Below are 16956 nucleotides of genomic sequence, written 5' to 3' on the forward strand. Positions count from 1 at the left end.
CAACTTCTGGTGGCAAGCTGTTCCACTGTTTAATTGTCCTCGCTGTTAGGATATTTCTCTTTAATTCCAGGTTGCTCATTGTTTCTTGTCTTGCCCTCTGGTACTTTGGACAATTTTGACCCCCGTTATTTATTTATTTATTGATTGGTTCGATTTATATGCCGCCCTTCTCCGGAGACTCAGGGCAGCTTACAATGCGTGAAGCAATAGCCTTCATACTTTTGTATATACCTGCTTAGTAGGGCTTTCGGCCCCCCCTAAGCGGTGTTTTTTTTAATACAAAGTCAGCTTATTGCCCCCACAATCTGGGTCCTCATTTTACCTACCTCGGAAGGATGGAAGGCTGAGTCAACCTTGAGGCAACCTCTTTGTGGCAACCTCTCAAATACCGCAACACTGCTATCATGTTCCCCCTCGTCCTTCTTTTCTCTAGACTGGCCATACCCAATTCCTGTGACTGTTCCTCATGATTTAATCTCCAGGTCTTTAATCATCTTAAGTTGCTCTGCTTTACACTTTTTCCCAAAGTCTCAACATTTTTTTTTTTTGTAATGTGTGGAGAACAACGCCCTCTTTTCAGAATAACAATTTTACTAAAAGGCTTAAGCTATTGTGCACTTCTCTTTTTTTTTTTGTACAAAATGCCAGGAAAGATTGCCCCCAGTCTCCTGATTTTTGGCTACCGTGCATCAGTGATTCCCAACTTGAGGACTTCAATTCCCAGAATTCCTAGCAATGGGCACACTGCCTGAGGTATTCTGGGAGTTGAAGTCCACCCATCCCACCATGGCCAGGAGTGGGAAAACTGGTCTAAAATATGAACAAGGCTCTCCTCGGACAATGCCTCCAAAGAGTTAAGTGAACAGAGAGTTGGTTTGCCAGAGACGGCCGGAAATGTACTAAGAATTTCAATAAAAAGTGGAAGGGAGAGAAAAAGGGATGGAAAACAAATCTAGCATTTGAATTTGCCCTCTCTTCTCCCCGGCTTGAACATCATCCATCACCAAGGCTGTTGATCTGTGAAAAGTGCTTTTAATCTGCATTTCTTTGCTTGAGAAAAAGAGAGGGGTTCAAAGAGAAATCCCAGAATATTATCCTGAGCTTTTCTTAATGACTCTTTTTTCCTTCCTCTTTAGACTTAACTTCATCTCGGGTTTCATTCTGAGACAGATCCTAGCTAAACCATGTTTGAGCAACCCTGGAGGCCTTCCTGCTTGACTTAGAAGAAATTTCCATTAGAAGAAGTTCTTAGAAGAAGTTCAAGGAGTTGTTTTGCAAGGTAAGAGACCAACGTCTGACAAAACAATAAATCTTTGCTTGCCTGCAGCTGGCATGGGACATTTTTGCCCAGCCAAACCACACTCCTTATCCTGAAGACCTGGACTGCAGCTCCCATCATTAGCTGGCATGGTTGTGCTGGTTGGGGATAATGGGAGTTGTGGTTGTGTAGAAGTGATGCACCATATGTGATTTGTGGTATGGACCCTTTGCAGGGTGCTGAGCTCTGGAAGGTGGCGGCTAATGGATGATTTGCTTGCAAAGTATATTCTGATTTACTTAGTCTTTTGCCTGGAAGTTCACAATTAATAATTTGAAATAACTTTTTATGGATTCTGCCCACTTTCCTATTATGCTTATACCAGGGGTGAAATCCAGCAGGTTCTGACAGGTTCTGGAGAAGCGGTAGCGGGAAATTTTGAGCAATTCGGTGAACCGGCAATACCACCTCTGGCTGGCCCCAAAGTGGGGAGGGAATGGAGATTTTGCAGTATCCTTCCCCTGCCACGCCCACCAAGCCACACCACGGCCTACCAAGCCACAGAACCAGTAGTAAAAAAGTTTGGATTTCACCACTGACTTATACTCATAGTGTTATTGTTGTTTTATAGTTTGTGTTGGAGAGGTTGTGATTTTAAAATGTTGCCATGCTTTTTTCCCCCTAGCTGTAGCTTTTTGTGGATAATATGAATAGCAGCTTTGCTGGGTTACTATTAAAGCCATTGTTGTTTTAATATCTGAATGGCATAGGCCAAGTTTCCTGCCTGAGCAGGGGGTTGGACTAGAAGACCTCCAAGGTCCCTTCCAACTCTGTTATTCTAGTCTATTATTGAATAAGAAAGATGATCTTGATGGAGATATGCAGAAAGCCTAATCTCAATAAAAGGGGCTGAAACATTTTTGAGGTCCACAACAACAATACAGGTAGTCCTCAACGTACGACCACAACTGAGGCCAAAATTGATGTTGTTATTATTATTATTATTATTATTATTATTATTATTATTATTATTATTATTATTATTATTATTATTATTATTATTATTAATTCAATTTATATACCGCCCTTCTCCTGGTGGACTCAGGGCGGTGCACAGCCAAAACTAAAATACATAACAATACAAAATTTAAAATTAATTAAAAGAATTATATACTTTGGCCCGAATTAAAACAGTGCGAATTAAAACCCATTAACAAATTAAAACTAAACAATTAATACCCATTAAAAACTAAAAAAGGGGGGCGGGGTTCACGCCAGCCCTGCTTGCTGGAAAAGAAGAGTTTTCAGGGCTCGGCGAAAGACCCGAAGATCCGATATCCTTCTTATCTCCGGGGGCAAATCGTTCCAGAGGGCGGGGGCTGCCACAGAGAAGGCCCTCCCCCTGGGGGTCGCCAGCCGACATTGCCTGGCCGACGGCACCCTGAGGAGTCCCTCTCTGTGGGAGCGTACTGGACGGTGGGAGGCTATCGGCGGCAGAAGGCGGTCCCGCAAGTACCCAGGTCCTATGCCATGGAGCGCTTTAAAGGTGGTAACCAACACCTTGAAGCGCACCCGGAAGACCACTGGAAGCCAATGCAGCTCACGCAGGAGAGGTATCACATGGGAGCGACCCCTCGCTCCCATAATCCCCCGCGCGGCCGCATTCTGCACCAGTTGGAGCTTCCGGGTACTCCTCAAGGGGAGCCCCATGTAGAGAGCATTACAGTAGTCCAGGCGGGAAGTGACGAGTGCCTGAGTGACTGTGCGTAAGGAATCCCGATCCAGAAAGGGACACAACTGGCGAATCAGGCGGACCTGATAAAAAGCCCCCCTGGCCACGGCCGTCATATGCTCTTCTAAAGACAGCCGTGCATCCAGGAGGACGCCCAAGTTGCGAGCCCTATCCGTGGGGGCCAATAACTCGCCCCCAATAGCCAGCGATGGTACCAGCTGGCTATATCGGGACGCCGGAAGCTACAGCCACTCGGTCTTGGAAGGGTTGAGTCGGAGCCTGTTACTCCCCATCCAGATCCGCACGGCCTCCAGGCACTGGGACATCACTTCAAGGGCATCGTTGGGATGGCCCGGGGTGGAGATGTACAGCTGAGTATCATCAGCGTACTGATGGAACTCCACCCCAAAGCCACGGATGATCTCACCCAGCGGCTTCACATAAATGTTGAACAGAAGGGGCGAGAGGACCGACCCCTGAGGCACCCCACAAACAAGGCGCCTCGGGGTCGACCTCTGCCCCCCTGCCAACACCGACTGCGACCGGTCAGAGAGATAGGAGGAGAACCACTGCAAAACAGTGCCCCCCACTCCCAACCCCTCCAACCGGCGCAGCAGGATACCATGGTCGATGGTATCAAAAGCCGCTGAGAGATCTAACAGGACCAGGACAGAGGAACAACCCCTATCCCGAGCCCTCCAGAGATCATCCACCAACGCGACCAATGCCGTTTCCGTGCTGTGCCCAGGCCTGAAGCCGGACTGGAGCGGATCCAGATAGACAGCTTCATCCAGGTACTCAGGAAGCTGTTGCGCCACCACACTCTCAACAACCTTCGCCAAGAAGGGAAGGTTGGAGACCGGACGATAGTTAGCCAAAACAGCCGGATCCAGAGCAGGCTTCTTGAGGAGGGGCCTCACCACCGCCTCTTTCAAGGCGGACGGCAAGACACCCTCGCTCAAGGAAGCGTTGATAATACCCTGGAGCCAGCCTCGCGTAACCTCCCGGGAGGCCAGCACCAACCAGGAGGGACACGGGTCCAATAAACATGTGGTCGCGTTCAGCCGCCCCAGTATCCTGTCCATGTCCTCGGGAGCAACAGGGTCGAACTCCTCCCAGATGGCAGTCTCAAGACCGACACCCATCATCCCGTCTGTACCTACCCAGTCAGAGACCAAGCCTTCCCGAATCTGAGTGATTTTATCGTGCAGATACTGAACAAAATCCTCGGCACGACCCTGCAAGGGATCCTCCCGCGCTCCCAGATGAAGGAGGGAACGGGTCACCCTAAACAGGGCGGCCGGGCGATTATCTGCCGATGCGATAAGAGCGGAAAAATAGTTACATTTTGCCGCTTTTATCGCCACTAGGTAAGTCTTAATATGAGATCTTACCAGTGTTCGGTCGGATTCGGAGCGGCTAGATCTCCAACTGCTCTCTAGGCGTCTTTTCTGGCGCTTCATCCCCCTCAGCTCCTCGGAGAACCAAGGAGCCAGGTAGACTCGGCGACAGGTCAGAGGCCGCACAGGCACGACTCGGTCCAAAGCATCAGCAGCCGCCCTATCCCAGGCGGCCACCAGATCCTCAGCCGAGCCATGAGTCAGAGTCTCAGGAAATGGCCCAAGCTCCGTCTGGAACCTATCAGGATCCATCAGGCGCCTGTGGCGGAACCATCTGGTCTGTTCCGCCTCCCTGCGGCGGGGTGTGGCGGTTAGAAAGTCAAGCCTAAGAAGGGAATGATCCGACCATGACAAGGGCTTAATCACTATCTCCCCTATCTCGAGATCATTCTTCCACTGCCCAGAGACAAAAATCAGATCCAGAGTGTGTCCTCCTATGTGCGTGGGTCCACAAATTAATTGGGTCAGGTCCATGGCCGTCATGGAAGCCATGAACTCCCGAGCCGCCTCAGACGCTTCACCGACAGACGGCAGATTAAAGTCCCCCATGACCATAAGCCTGGGGGTCTCCACCGCCACCTCGGCAATCACGTTGAGGAGCTCGGGCAGGGCCGCCGACACGTGGCAGGGAGCCAGGTACGTAATCAGCAAGCCCATCTGCCATCTGCCTGTTGCTAAGTGAGAAATTTGTTAAGTGAGTTTTGCCCCATTTTACGACTTTTCTTGCCACATTTATTGAGTGAATCACTGCAGTTCTTAAATTAGTAACACGATTGTTAAGAGAATTTGGTTTCCCCATTGACTTTTCTTGTTGCAAAAGGGATCATGTGATCCTGGGACCTGCAGCCGTCATAAATGTGAATCAGTTGTCTAGCATGCAAATGCAAATCACATGACCATGGGGATGCTGCAATGGTCATAAGTGGTGAAAAATGGTCACAAGTCACTTTTTTCAGTGCTGTTGTAACTTTGAACGGTCACTAAGCGAACTGTCGTAAGTTGAGAACTACCTGTATAACCTTTTGACTGGTTGCTTAGTAACCATTCAAAGTTATGATGGACCTCCTTGGGGGTACTTATGAGTGGAATTGGAAGTTCAAATTGTGGTCACATGACCACATTTTAGCCAATCAGCAACTGGATCACATTTATGGCCATTTATAGCCCCCTGTGTGGCATGTGATGGCGTTTTGCGATGGTTTTACCAAAAACTGGGATTTACTTCCCGTTTTCAGCCAAACAGCTCTCATACCAAAACCACAGCTTCACTTAATGCCCAGGGCGTTTGCTTAACAACTGCCCAAAAAAGATCATAAAATCAGGTGGGTTACTTGGCAATGACCAGGATGGGCAACCTCCATTACATTTGTAACTCAAGGACTACCTATAACAGTGATGACTAACCTTTTTGTCATCGCATCCCAAAAGTGGGGGGAGCGCGGAGGAGTCGCGCACGCGTGTGTGCCCACAACCATAATTCTATGTCCCGCGTCCCCCCGCGCATGCGTGTGCGACTCCCCTGTGCTTCCCCCACTTTTGGCACGTGATGGCACAGTGGGCTCAATAGGCCCATTTTTTGCGCTCCCCAGGCTCCAGAGCCTTTCTAGGAGCCTGGGGAGGGCGAAAACAAGCCTTACCCACCCACCCCGGAGGCCCTCCAGAGGCCGGAAACTACCCATTTGCTGACTTCTGGTGGGACCAGAAGGCCTGTTTTTCGCTCTCCAAATGCTCCAGAGCCTTTCTAGGAGCCTGGAGAGGGCAAAAATGGGCCTTCCCCCGCCCCCCGGAGGTCCTCTGGAGGCCGGAAACAGCCTGTTTCCCGACTTCTGGTGGGCCCAGAAGGCCCGAAAAAGGAGCTGAGCTCGCGTGCCCACCGATATGGCTCCGTGTGCCACCTGTGGCACGCATGCCATAGGTTCGCCATCACAGACCTATAACACAGATGGCGAACCTATGGCACGCGTGCCCAAAGTGGCACACAGAGCCATGTCACCTGGCATGCGTGGCATCGCCCGTTCTTCTTCCGTGTTTCTGGCGCGCATGTGCGCATGATGATCAGGTGGCCTTTTTGCATGCAGGCAGTGCTGGAAACTAGAAGATCTTCTAGCTGGTTTTCCGTTTTCCTGCATGAGTGTGCGCGCTGGCCAGCTGATCGTCATGTGTGCATGCATGCCAGAAACCCGGAAGATTAGCTGGCTGAAACCGGAAGTTCAGTAGCTGAAACTGGAAGCTCATTTTCGGGGGCCCATGTGCCCTGGGCAGCTCCTCTTCCGGGTTGTGGCCCAGATGCATGCGCGCGCCAGGGGTGGGTTCTAATTTTTTTTACTACCGGTTCTGTGGGCGTGGCTTATTTCGTGGGTGTGGCTTGGAGGTCATGTGACTAGGTGGGCGTGGCTAGCTGGTCAGAGTCATTTCTAGAAGGTCCTCGCACTTACGACCCGACTGATTTGTTTGCTTTTAACACTGATCAGCTGTAGGACGGCCCTTTGAAGCCCCGCGGCAAGAGTTTAAACAGTTTTTTTCCCTCTAGTCATCAGCTGGGACTCAGGAGGCAGCAATAGATTGGGGGTGGGACCTAATAAAAGGTAAGAATAACGTGGGTGGAGGGGTGAGGGGGGTGGGAGGGTGGGGGAGGAGAACCGGTTCGGTGACATCATATCGTCACCGCTACTGGCCCGGCCGAACCGACCGAACCGGGAGGAACCCACCACTGGCGCGCGCACTCCCTTTTCGGCACTTGGTGATGGTTCACCATTACTGTCCTATAGAGTTGATTTTTTTTTTTTGCTCTAGTTTAACAAATAGGCCTGACAATGGTTGTGTTTTTAGCTTCTACATCAAACCACCATTTGTCACCGAGAATCCATATAGACTGAGTGTATATTGGGTGTATACATCAACATTCCCAGGGACAAATATCCTTTTAGGAATCAGTCAACGTTTTATGGTGCTATACAGAGTTTCAAGTGTCTGAAAATGCTCCTTTCTACATGGAACATGTAGAGAGGATATGATTGGCCATGCAAAATGGTACATTATGTGGGCTAAGAGAACACATTCCTTGTGATAACTGGTTTCACACACTGTACTAAGTGATCGTTGTTTAATCATGGATTGTTGAATTACCCACTATGTGTTGGGTTTGTGCAACACACTAGTTAAGGATATTGTTGTGTTAACCAACCAGCAGAGCGTAGAGCACAGGGAAACGGTGCTGAGAGCAATGAATAAAATACATACAAACTGGTTTATCTAAGTTTTTTACTTTATAGTGAAAAACAATCTCATAGTTAGTTAGTTAGTTAGTTTATTATATTTGTATACCGCCCTTCTCCCGAGAGACTCAGGGCGGTGAACAGCCATGGTAAAAAATGTACAACAAAAATTAAAAGCTTATTAAAATAATTCAATCATTCGGCCAAATTTAAAATATCCAACTAAGATCATTTTAAAACCCCTTTCAAAACCCAATTTAAAAAACCTTTATCCTTCATAGGATAAATTATGATTAAAGATCATAGTCTTTAATCAATCCAAGTCTTAGCCAGTCAAATCAGTCCAGTGATACAAAAGTCTTCTTACCATACAAAACAGCAGTAGGTAATAAACAGCAGCACATACACGCTGGTAACAGATCACGATGGTAGCATATCCACCCACGATGATAGCATCTCCACACACGATGGTAGCATATCATCAATGACTACATTTCAGCTCCCTTCTTGCTTAACGCACTGTAAGCCGCCCTGAGTCTCCGGAGAAGGGCGGCATATAAATCAAATAAAAATAAAAAATAAAAATAGTTACAACAGAGCTTATCCAATCAGGATACAATGACTCAGCATTACAATGACGCAGCAGTACCTCTTAAAGTCATAGAATACATATTCATGTTAAAGTCATAGAACACATATATTGTCCATATATTGCCTGGACAATTTGTTAGGCATACACCATATCCTAACAACACTAAACTTGGCACTTTGTGTCTCTTTCCAGGAGAGAGCCTCAGCCCATGGTATCACCTGTAGGAGACTCATTGGCTTGACCTATCAGCTCGTTCAGATGACCCATCGCAAGACCAAAAGCTGGAGAGAAAGTTTTCTGTGACGTTGGCTGCTACGGAGAGGAAGAGCCAAATCAGCCTTGAGCCAAAAAAGCCGAAACAAAAATGACCGATAAGCTGAAAGAGGGACTTGACAAGGAAGAACCGATGGAGAAATTGGGACTAGGCCAAAAAACGCATCCCAGTTCCAACCATTTGGACCCACAGATTAAGGCTGAGCCGGGGGAAGGGCTATCCCAAGCTCCAGTACTGCAATGGCAGGGATCCCCAAAAAGGAAACGGGCCCTTTTATCCAACCAAAGCAAACCACAGCTGTCGGAGCCCCCCATGCTGCGGGAGGAGGACCTCAAAGTCTTTTGGGATGACTTGAAGAGGGGAGAAGAGGCTTGTTGGGGGGGAAGCAGACAGCCGCCTGGCCCCAGAGAAGCCAAGAAGGCCAATGGCAACCTCAGCGCCCAGGAGAATTATGGGAAAATGAAGGCGGCCATCTTGCGTGAGGAAGCCAGCTGCCAGGAGTTGCAGCGCCAACGTTTTCGGCACTTTTGCTACAAGGAAGCCGAGGGGCCCCGGGAGGCTTGCATCCAGCTTCGAGACCTCTGCCGTCACTGGCTGAAGCCGGAGAGGCACACCAAGGAGCAGATCTTGGAGCTGGTGATCCTGGAGCAGTTCCTGGCCATCCTGCCCCAAGAGATGCGGCGCTGGGTCCAAGACGGCGGAGTGGAGACTTGTGCCCAAGCGGTGGGCTTCGCCGAGGAATTCCTCCAAAGGGAAGACCTGAATCACAAAGACGAGGTGAGGATGAGCAGTTGTGAGGAGAGAAAGAAAAGGAGTTCCATAGTTTAACCCAATCCACTACTAGGATTTACATTTTCATGTATTAACTGGAGGCTAAAACATATGAAGAACGGTTGCAGGAACTGGGTATGTCTAGTTTAATGAAAAGGACTAGGGGAGACATGATAGCAGTCTTCTGATATTTCAGGGGCTGCCACAAAGAAGAGGGAGTCAAGCTACTCTCCGAAGCACCTGAAGGCAGGACAAGAAACAAGAGATGGAAACTAATCAAGGAGAGAAGCAACGTAGAACTAAGGAGAAATTTCCTGACGATGAGAACAATTAACCAGTGGAACAGCTTGCCACCAGAAGTTGTGAATGCTCCAACACTGGAAGTTTTTAAGAAGAGATTGGACAACCATTTGTCTGAAGTGGTGTAGGGTTTCTTGCCTAAGCAGGAGGTTGGACTAGAAGACCTCCATGGTCCCTTCCAACTCTGTTATTCTTTTGTTCTAAAACTCTATCACGTGCATGAGAAATATTGGTCTCTCTGATTGTTTGAAGTCTTACAGGCAGTCCTCGACTTATAGCCATTTGTTTAGTGACCGTTCAAAGTTACCACGGCAAAAAGGGACATGTCTTTTTTCACACGACCATTGCAGCATCTCCATGGTCACATGATCAAAATTCAGATGCTTGGCAACTGACTCGCATTTATGACGGTCGAAGTGTCCTGGGGTCACGTGATCCCTTTTTTGCGACCTCCTGACAAGCAGAGTCAATGGGCAAGCCAGATCTACTTAACGTCCATGTTACTAATTTAACAACTGCAGGGATTTGCTTAACCGCTGTGGCGAGAAAGGTCGTAAAATAGGACAACTGTCTTGCTTAATAACAGAAATGTTGCGCTCAGTTGAAGTCTGGGAGTTGAAGTCCGCCAGGCTTAAAGTTGCCCAGGTTGGAGACCCCTGCAGTGGAGTATCAGGTTGACTCTGAGAGGATGTTCTGCCCCCAATCTTCGGACCCCTTTTCTTGGAGCACTTTCCCCCTCCCCATTTTCCCCCCCATTAAACTAGAGATATCCAATTCCTGCAACCGTTCTTCATATGGCTTAGGACCTGGGTACCTACGAGACCGTCTTTTGCCACCAATAGCCTCCCACCGACCAGTTCGTTCTCACAGGGAGGGACTACTCAGGGTACCGTCAGTCAAATTATGTCGACTGGCGACTCCCAGGGGGAGGGCCTTCTCTGTGGGGGCTCCAACCCTTTGGAATGAACTGCCCCCTGAGATACGGAATATCCCTGATCTCCGTGCTTTCCGCCGTGCCCTCAAGACCCTGATGTTCCAACAGGCGGGGCTAAACATACGAACATGTGAATGATTTTTTAAATGTTATCTAATTCTGGGTTTTATTTAATTGACCAAACTAAGTAATGATTTTAATTAGCAATTTTATGATGTTTGTGTGTCTATATTTTTCTTGACTGTACACCGCCTTGAGTCCTACGGGAGAAAGGCGGTATAGAAATATAATAAATAAATAAATAAATAAATAAATAAATAAATAAATAAATAAATAAATAAATAAATAAATAAATAAATAAATAAATAAATAAATAAATATGTTTTCGCCTCCAGTCCCCTCATCATTTTTGTTGCTCTTCTCTGTGCTCTTTCTTTGCTTTTTTGCTTTGATTTCTTTCTCCATTTCAGGTGCCGGGTCCATTTGAAGACACATCTTGCAGTGTCCCCAAGGCCGGATGTGTCTCCTTTGATTTGCGCCAGACACAACTTACCAAAGATGAGAAAGATCACAGCATGGAAGGCAGAAATTACTGTGGTACGTGAGAGTCTACCCTGATGATTCTATTCTATTCTATTCTATTCTATTCTATTCTATTCTATTCTATTCTATTCTATTCTATTCTATTCTATCCTCCTTCTTCATACATCACATGTGTCAGGTTTCGAGGTCGTCTCAAATAAATTGCATTTCAAACAAAGTCTTTGAAGTAAAACTCCCATTTATTAAGCACGACATTCTGAATCCGACTCCAATTGCAGCCAACACTGACTTCCAGACCCAAAACCCTCCCTTTCCGTTCCCCACTCCCCTGCACTCATTGGCCATCTTCCAAGTCACTCTACCCCTATCTACTGCTCCAACTCAAAGGAATTTCCCCCCTCCCATCCCATCTCCTAGGGGATATTATCTCCAGGGAAAATAAGTAGGTGAAAAGTCAAACGTCCCTTTCCAGATGCCTCCGCTTCTTCTTCCTATGTCAGCACTAGAGTAAATGCAGCTTGAAGTGCTGACAACATGTTTATGTTAATAAGCTTTCTTGTCAAAAGAGGTTAACAAAGTTTATATATCTACATGCCTTAGCTAGCATCCTAGGCACAAGCTTAAATGGACTCCAGAGGATGGTAGAGGACAGGAAGGCCTGGAGGAACGTTGTCCATGGGGCCGCGATGGGTCGGACACAACTTTGCAACTAACAACCACAAACAGTGTCCCACTACAAAATTCAGACGCTTGACAACCGACTCATATTTATGATGGTTGCAGTGTCCTGGGATCATGGGATCATTTTTAGTGACCTTCTGACAAGTGAAGTCAATGGAGAACCCAGATTCGCTTGGCAACCGTGTTACTAACTTAACAACGGCAGTGATTGGCTTAACACCTGTGGCAAGAAAGGTCGTAAAATGGCCCAAAATTCACTTAACAACTATCAATTGTTGTCGTAAATCAAGGACTGCCTTTACTGCCTCTGCTTTAGGAGGAAAGGTGGCATTAAAAAAAAAAACATTTCACAATCACCACTACCACTACTCACTCCTTCCTTCCTTCCTTCCTTCCTTCCTTCCTTCCTTCCTTCCTTCCTTCCTTCCTTCCTTCCTTCTTTCCTTCGTTCATTCATTCATTCATTCATTCATCTCACTTAAGTGACTGCGGGCAGTTAAAGTTTTGTGGCTGTCAGTTCTATAGATTAACCATTGTATAAAAATATATGTTTGGGGCAGTCGTGAGATGCACTTACCTTCGCTACCGGATCGGAAATGTGAGCGTGCACGCCTCTTCTGCTCATGTGCAGAGGGTCAAAAATGGGACATAATGACATCCCGGCGGGTGGGCGGAGCCTCCCACCACCGGCCCTACCGGCTCGCGCGAGCTGCGTAGATCCTGCTGGATTTCATCGCTGGTTTGGGGTTTTCCCAGTCCTCCCAACATTCATGTAGTTTGTTTGTTTGTTTGTTTGTTTGAAATGTATTAAATTGAGATGCCGGCCATCTCACTGCTGACTGGCAGTTCGGTGAGGGGCCGATGGGGCTGTAGAATTTTGAAGAAAAAAAAAAACAGGTTTGCTCACTCCCTTTTTTTCCAGAACCGGTCATGGATTTATCTTTGTCTCTTTTTTTAGGAGACAGTGAGGAATCTTGTGAACGAGAGAGTTCTTCCACGGGAACTCAAAAGCATGCAGAGGCTCGCCAGGCACTGCCTGGAAGAGGGAGAAGCATTTCCTGGAGGAACGGAAAGCGTGAGAGCAGCCCGGTTCAAAAAGTTAAGATCCCTGTTTTGCCAGAGGACAAACCCTCCATTCGCATGCAACCAAGGTCCACTTTGGAAAATCTGGAGGGATGCAGGAAGGAGGAGAATAACCTTGGACGCAGTCCAGATGTCTTAATAGATACCAAATGTTGTAAGACCTTGGACTCTGCGGCCACCCCCAGCCAGAGGGTGCTCTTCCCTAACCTTCAACGTATCCTCAAGGGCGAGCAATCCTGCAGCTGTCTGAGCTGCGGGAAAACCTTCCATCACAGTTTGAGCCCAGCCGAATGTGGAGATGAGCCTTCGCAATGCTTGGATTGCGGGAAAGACTTGGTTCTTACGAAGCGGGAAAGTCTGGATCGAGGAGAGGAGCTTTACAGGTGTTTAACCTGTGGGGAAAACTTTACTCTCTATTCCAGCCTGATGAAGCACGAGAGGATCCACTCTGGGGAGGGATTGGGTCCTTCCGTGAGCAGCGGGCAAAGAGGAGATCTTTCCATCTTGGAAGAGCAGGTTTCAGGGGGAGAGAAGCCCTATCAGTGTCCAACCTGTGGGAAGAGCTTCAATAAGAGCTCAGCTTTTCAATTCCACAAGCAAATCCATACTGGGGAGAGACCCTACACCTGCGCCAACTGTGGGAAAAGCTTCAGCCAAAGATCCAATCTGATCTTGCACGAGAAAACTCACACGGGAGTCAAACCCTTCCGGTGCTCAGACTGTGGGAAGACCTTCCTTCGGAGCTCCGATCTGGTGAGGCACGAGATCACCCATACCGGAGAGAAACCCTACACCTGCTCGGAGTGCGGCCGCTCCTTCAGCCACAACTCGACTCTGATTGCTCACGAGAGGACCCACACCGGGGAGAAGCCCTACAAGTGTTCGGTCTGCGAGAGGAGCTTCCGGCACCACTCGGGCCTTATCAAGCACGAGAGGACCCACACCGGAGAGCGGCCATATGCGTGTCTGGCCTGTGGGAAGAGCTTCAGCCAGAGTTCGGGGCTTACGCTTCACTTGAGAACTCACACAGGCGAGAAGCCCTACTGGTGCTCAGTTTGTGGAAAAAGCTACACGCAGAGGTCAAAACTGACCAAACATGAGAAAACTCATTTGGTTGAGGTGGTGTAGTAGCTACTCAAGGAAGAGGATCAGTTTAGGGACTCCCGGATCTTGATGGTCCGACTTGGGGCTTGTTGGGTGTCAATAACAAAGCGTGTCAATAGCAAATATGTCTCGATGGATGGTTACACCCAAAGGCTACCCAAAAGTGGCTGTCATTAATTAGCAAAGATGATTGTGATTCTCGGGGCTCAAAGGAAGAAGAGTAGGTGGTTCTCAAGGCATAAGAAGAAAAGGTTTCCCATTAGGACAGATTTCCCCAACCTTTCCGGGTTGGTGGCCTGGAGCAGGGAGAAGGAGGCAGGGGTGGGATTCAGAAATTTTAGCAACCAATTCTCTGGGTGGGCGTGACTATGGTGGGTGTGGCCTACCCCGCCTCCTGCACCATGGTGGGGGGGAGACGTTTTTGCCCTCCCCAGGTTCTGGAGGCTTTCCTTGAGCCTCTGGGAGGGCTCCGGAGGCCCTCCAGAGGCCGGAAACAGGCCCATTTCCAGACGTCCAGAACTTTTTTGCCCTCCCAGAGCCTCCACATGGGCCCTGCACTTACCCGGCATCCAAAACGTGCTGCATGGAGACTCTTGGGAGGGGCGGGGTCAGCCAGTCCTTGCAACAATCGGTTCGGCGAACCAGATTAAAATTAATATCTGGTTCGCCTGAACCCATCCAAACCGGCTGAATCCCACCCCTGGAGGGAGGGGGGAAAGAGGGGATGGATAAACATTGGAAGTTTTTAAGAAGACGTCGGAACCATTTGTCTGAAGTGGTGTAGGGTTTCCTGCCTAGCAGGAGGTTGGACTAGAAGACCTCCAAGGACCCTTCCAACTCTGTTATTCTGTATTCTGATTTGGTGGAATAACAGAATTGGAAGGCATCTTGGAGGGCATCTAGTTCAATCCCGTGCTTAAGTAGGACACATTATACCATTCAGGACAAATGGCTGTCCTATCTCTTGTCAAAAAGCCTCCACAAATGGAATTGGACAAATGGAGCATCCACAAATTCTGAAGGCAAGCTGTTCCACTGATTTCATTCTTTTGTCAGGATGATCTTCTCCAGTTGATCGCTATTGGCTGGAAGTAAGTGCAAATAATTAATGGGACCTCCACCATCCCTCATTGTCACCTGGGTCACTTCCTCTCACAGCACCGAATCCTGGATCTTGTTCAACCCCTCAGTTACCATCTGTAATGAGATGGCGAAGAACCCCGCTCCGTAGAGCCCTAAACTGTCTATGCCCTTTATTCTCAAACTAATCTGAGATAACCAGGTACAATGCTTGATGCCTTCAGACCTTACTACAGGGTTAAGTACAGGTAGTTCTCAACCTACGACCACAAATGGAAGCTGCCCATTATGGCCATAAGTCGTGTCGGTCATAAAGAGGGTCATCATGTGTTTGATTCAATTTTATGACCTTTATTGCGGTCGTTGTTAAGCAAATCACCCTAGTCCAGGGATGGGCAATTGTGGCTCTTTTACAGCCTGTGGACTTCAACTCCCAGAATTCCTGAGACAGCCAAGTTTGGCTGTCTCAGGAATTCTGGGAGTTGAAGTCCACAGGTTGTAAAAGAGCCACAATTGCCCACCCCTGCCCTAGTCACAAAATGAATTTGCAGTCATTAAACAAACTAATTGTTCGTTACGGGGCATTTTTGCGGAAAACCAGAAGTAAATGATGTTTTTTGACAAAAACATTGTAAATTGTGGTCAGGTGACGGCAGGATGCAAGCAAACAAGGCTGGCTGAGGAATTCTGGAAATTGAAGTCTACGCATCTTCAAGCAGCCAAGGTTGAAAAAAAAAATTAGGCCGATGATAGGTTTTCCCCCATGATTTTCTCTTATGTTCTTGTTAAGAAGAATTTTCTTGGGTCTGATTTTTGTCAACCCAGTTACAAATAAACACAAATGGCAGCTGCTGGAAATAGAGTAATTTATTCATTCAACCACATACAGTGACAGAATATCAGAGTTGGAAGGGATCTTAGAGGTCTTCTAGTCCAACCACCTTTCCCCCCATCCAAGCAGGAGATTCTATATACCATTCCAGACAAGTGGCTGCCCAGTCTCTTCTTAAAAGCCTCCAGTGATGGAGCACCCACAACTTCTGGAGGCAAACTGTTCCACTGGATAATTTTTCTCCTTGTTAAGAAATTTCTCCCTAGTTCTAGGCTGCTTCTCTCCTTGATTAGTTTCCATCTATTGTTTCTTGTCTTTGGAAAATAAGTTGACCTCCTCCTTTGTGGCAGCCCCTCAAATATTGGAACGCTCTTATCATGTCACCCCTAGTCCTTCATTTCACTAGACTACACAAACCCAATTCCTGCAACCGTTCTTCATGTTTTAGTTTCCAGGCCCCTTAATCTTCTTAGTTATTTAAACCATTAAACAAAATTAAAAATAGCCTACATTGTTAGGGATGTACCATTAGAGATACATTATGACAAAGCAGGTTTGAGATTTAGATTTGCATATTGAGGTGCTCCTGCCCTGAGCTTTGATTGTGAGGTGTGTATATTAGATGTGTATATTTGGATTGAATACTCTCGAATTGGCCTTTTTTAGTCACACTAGATGCTGTTTTAGGACCTCTTTCCAGGGCATGATATCATAGTCTTTTGAGACTGAAGGATGCCAATGTCATATTTGGATGTTGCCCTGAGGACATGTGAAGTCTGGGAAGGACAATTGCCCTCAAATATATAAATTCTTTCCTAACATGTGGATTTATTAATAGTGGGTTGAATTGTGATTTCTCCTTATATTGAGAGGATTCTGGTGTTTTTGTTTTGTTTTTTGATGGAGCCAATGAAATGCTCTTAATTAATTTTAGTCCAAGTGTCAAATGCAAACCAAGAGGGTTTTTTTTTTCTGTATCTTTATTTCGAGGCTTGCTGGCAGATCAGAGTCTTTTAACTTCATTCGAATTCTCTGTTTATTATATATTGAAGAAAGTGGTGCGAAAGACTCAAATCCCAGCTTTTCAAACTGCTGAGCCTTCTGAACATTCAATCCAGCCAGGTGCCTTCAAAAATAAATAAATAAATAAATAAATC

General features: G+C 47.3%; 1 protein-coding gene across 3 annotated transcripts; it reads left to right on the forward strand.

The window, feature by feature from the left end:
* The first annotated feature begins 786 nt into the window (after positions 1–786).
* LOC117662615 (uncharacterized) lies at positions 787–15818 on the forward strand. 3 transcript variants are annotated; one of them, XM_087884249.1, is made up of 5 exons: positions 787–853; positions 1137–1279; positions 8390–9248; positions 10947–11073; positions 12659–15818. In XM_087884249.1, the coding sequence occupies exons 3-5, from the start codon at positions 8562–8564 to the stop codon at positions 13909–13911; spliced, it is 2067 nt and encodes a 688-aa protein (XP_087740375.1). In that variant the 5' UTR covers positions 787–853; positions 1137–1279; positions 8390–8561; the 3' UTR covers positions 13912–15818. The 3 variants fall into 3 exon arrangements, with proteins under 3 accessions (XP_087740375.1, XP_087740376.1, XP_087740374.1); XM_087884248.1 differs by lacking the exon at positions 787–853 and adding an exon at positions 871–1026; XM_087884250.1 differs by lacking the exon at positions 787–853 and having other exon boundaries at positions 869–1279; positions 12662–15818.
* Positions 15819–16956: the final 1138 nt, after the last annotated feature.

The sequence above is a fragment of the Pantherophis guttatus genome, chromosome 2 (assembly GCF_059756535.1).
Source record: "Pantherophis guttatus breed Tessera chromosome 2, ASM5975653v1, whole genome shotgun sequence".
Classification (NCBI taxonomy): domain Eukaryota; kingdom Metazoa; phylum Chordata; class Lepidosauria; order Squamata; family Colubridae; genus Pantherophis; species Pantherophis guttatus.

What these genes read in the sequence shown, in the direction of transcription:
- LOC117662615 (XM_087884249.1), top strand. Translation starts at nt 8,562, where the DNA reads ATGACCGATAAGCTGAAAGAGGGACTTGACAAGGAAGAACCGATGGAG. An exon ending in ACCTGAATCACAAAGACGAG is followed by an intron (nt 9,249 to 10,946) that starts GTGAGGATGAGC and finishes TCTCCATTTCAG; the next exon opens with GTGCCGGGTCCATTTGAAGA. An exon ending in GGAAGGCAGAAATTACTGTG is followed by an intron (nt 11,074 to 12,658) that starts GTACGTGAGAGT and finishes CTCTTTTTTTAG; the next exon opens with GAGACAGTGAGGAATCTTGT.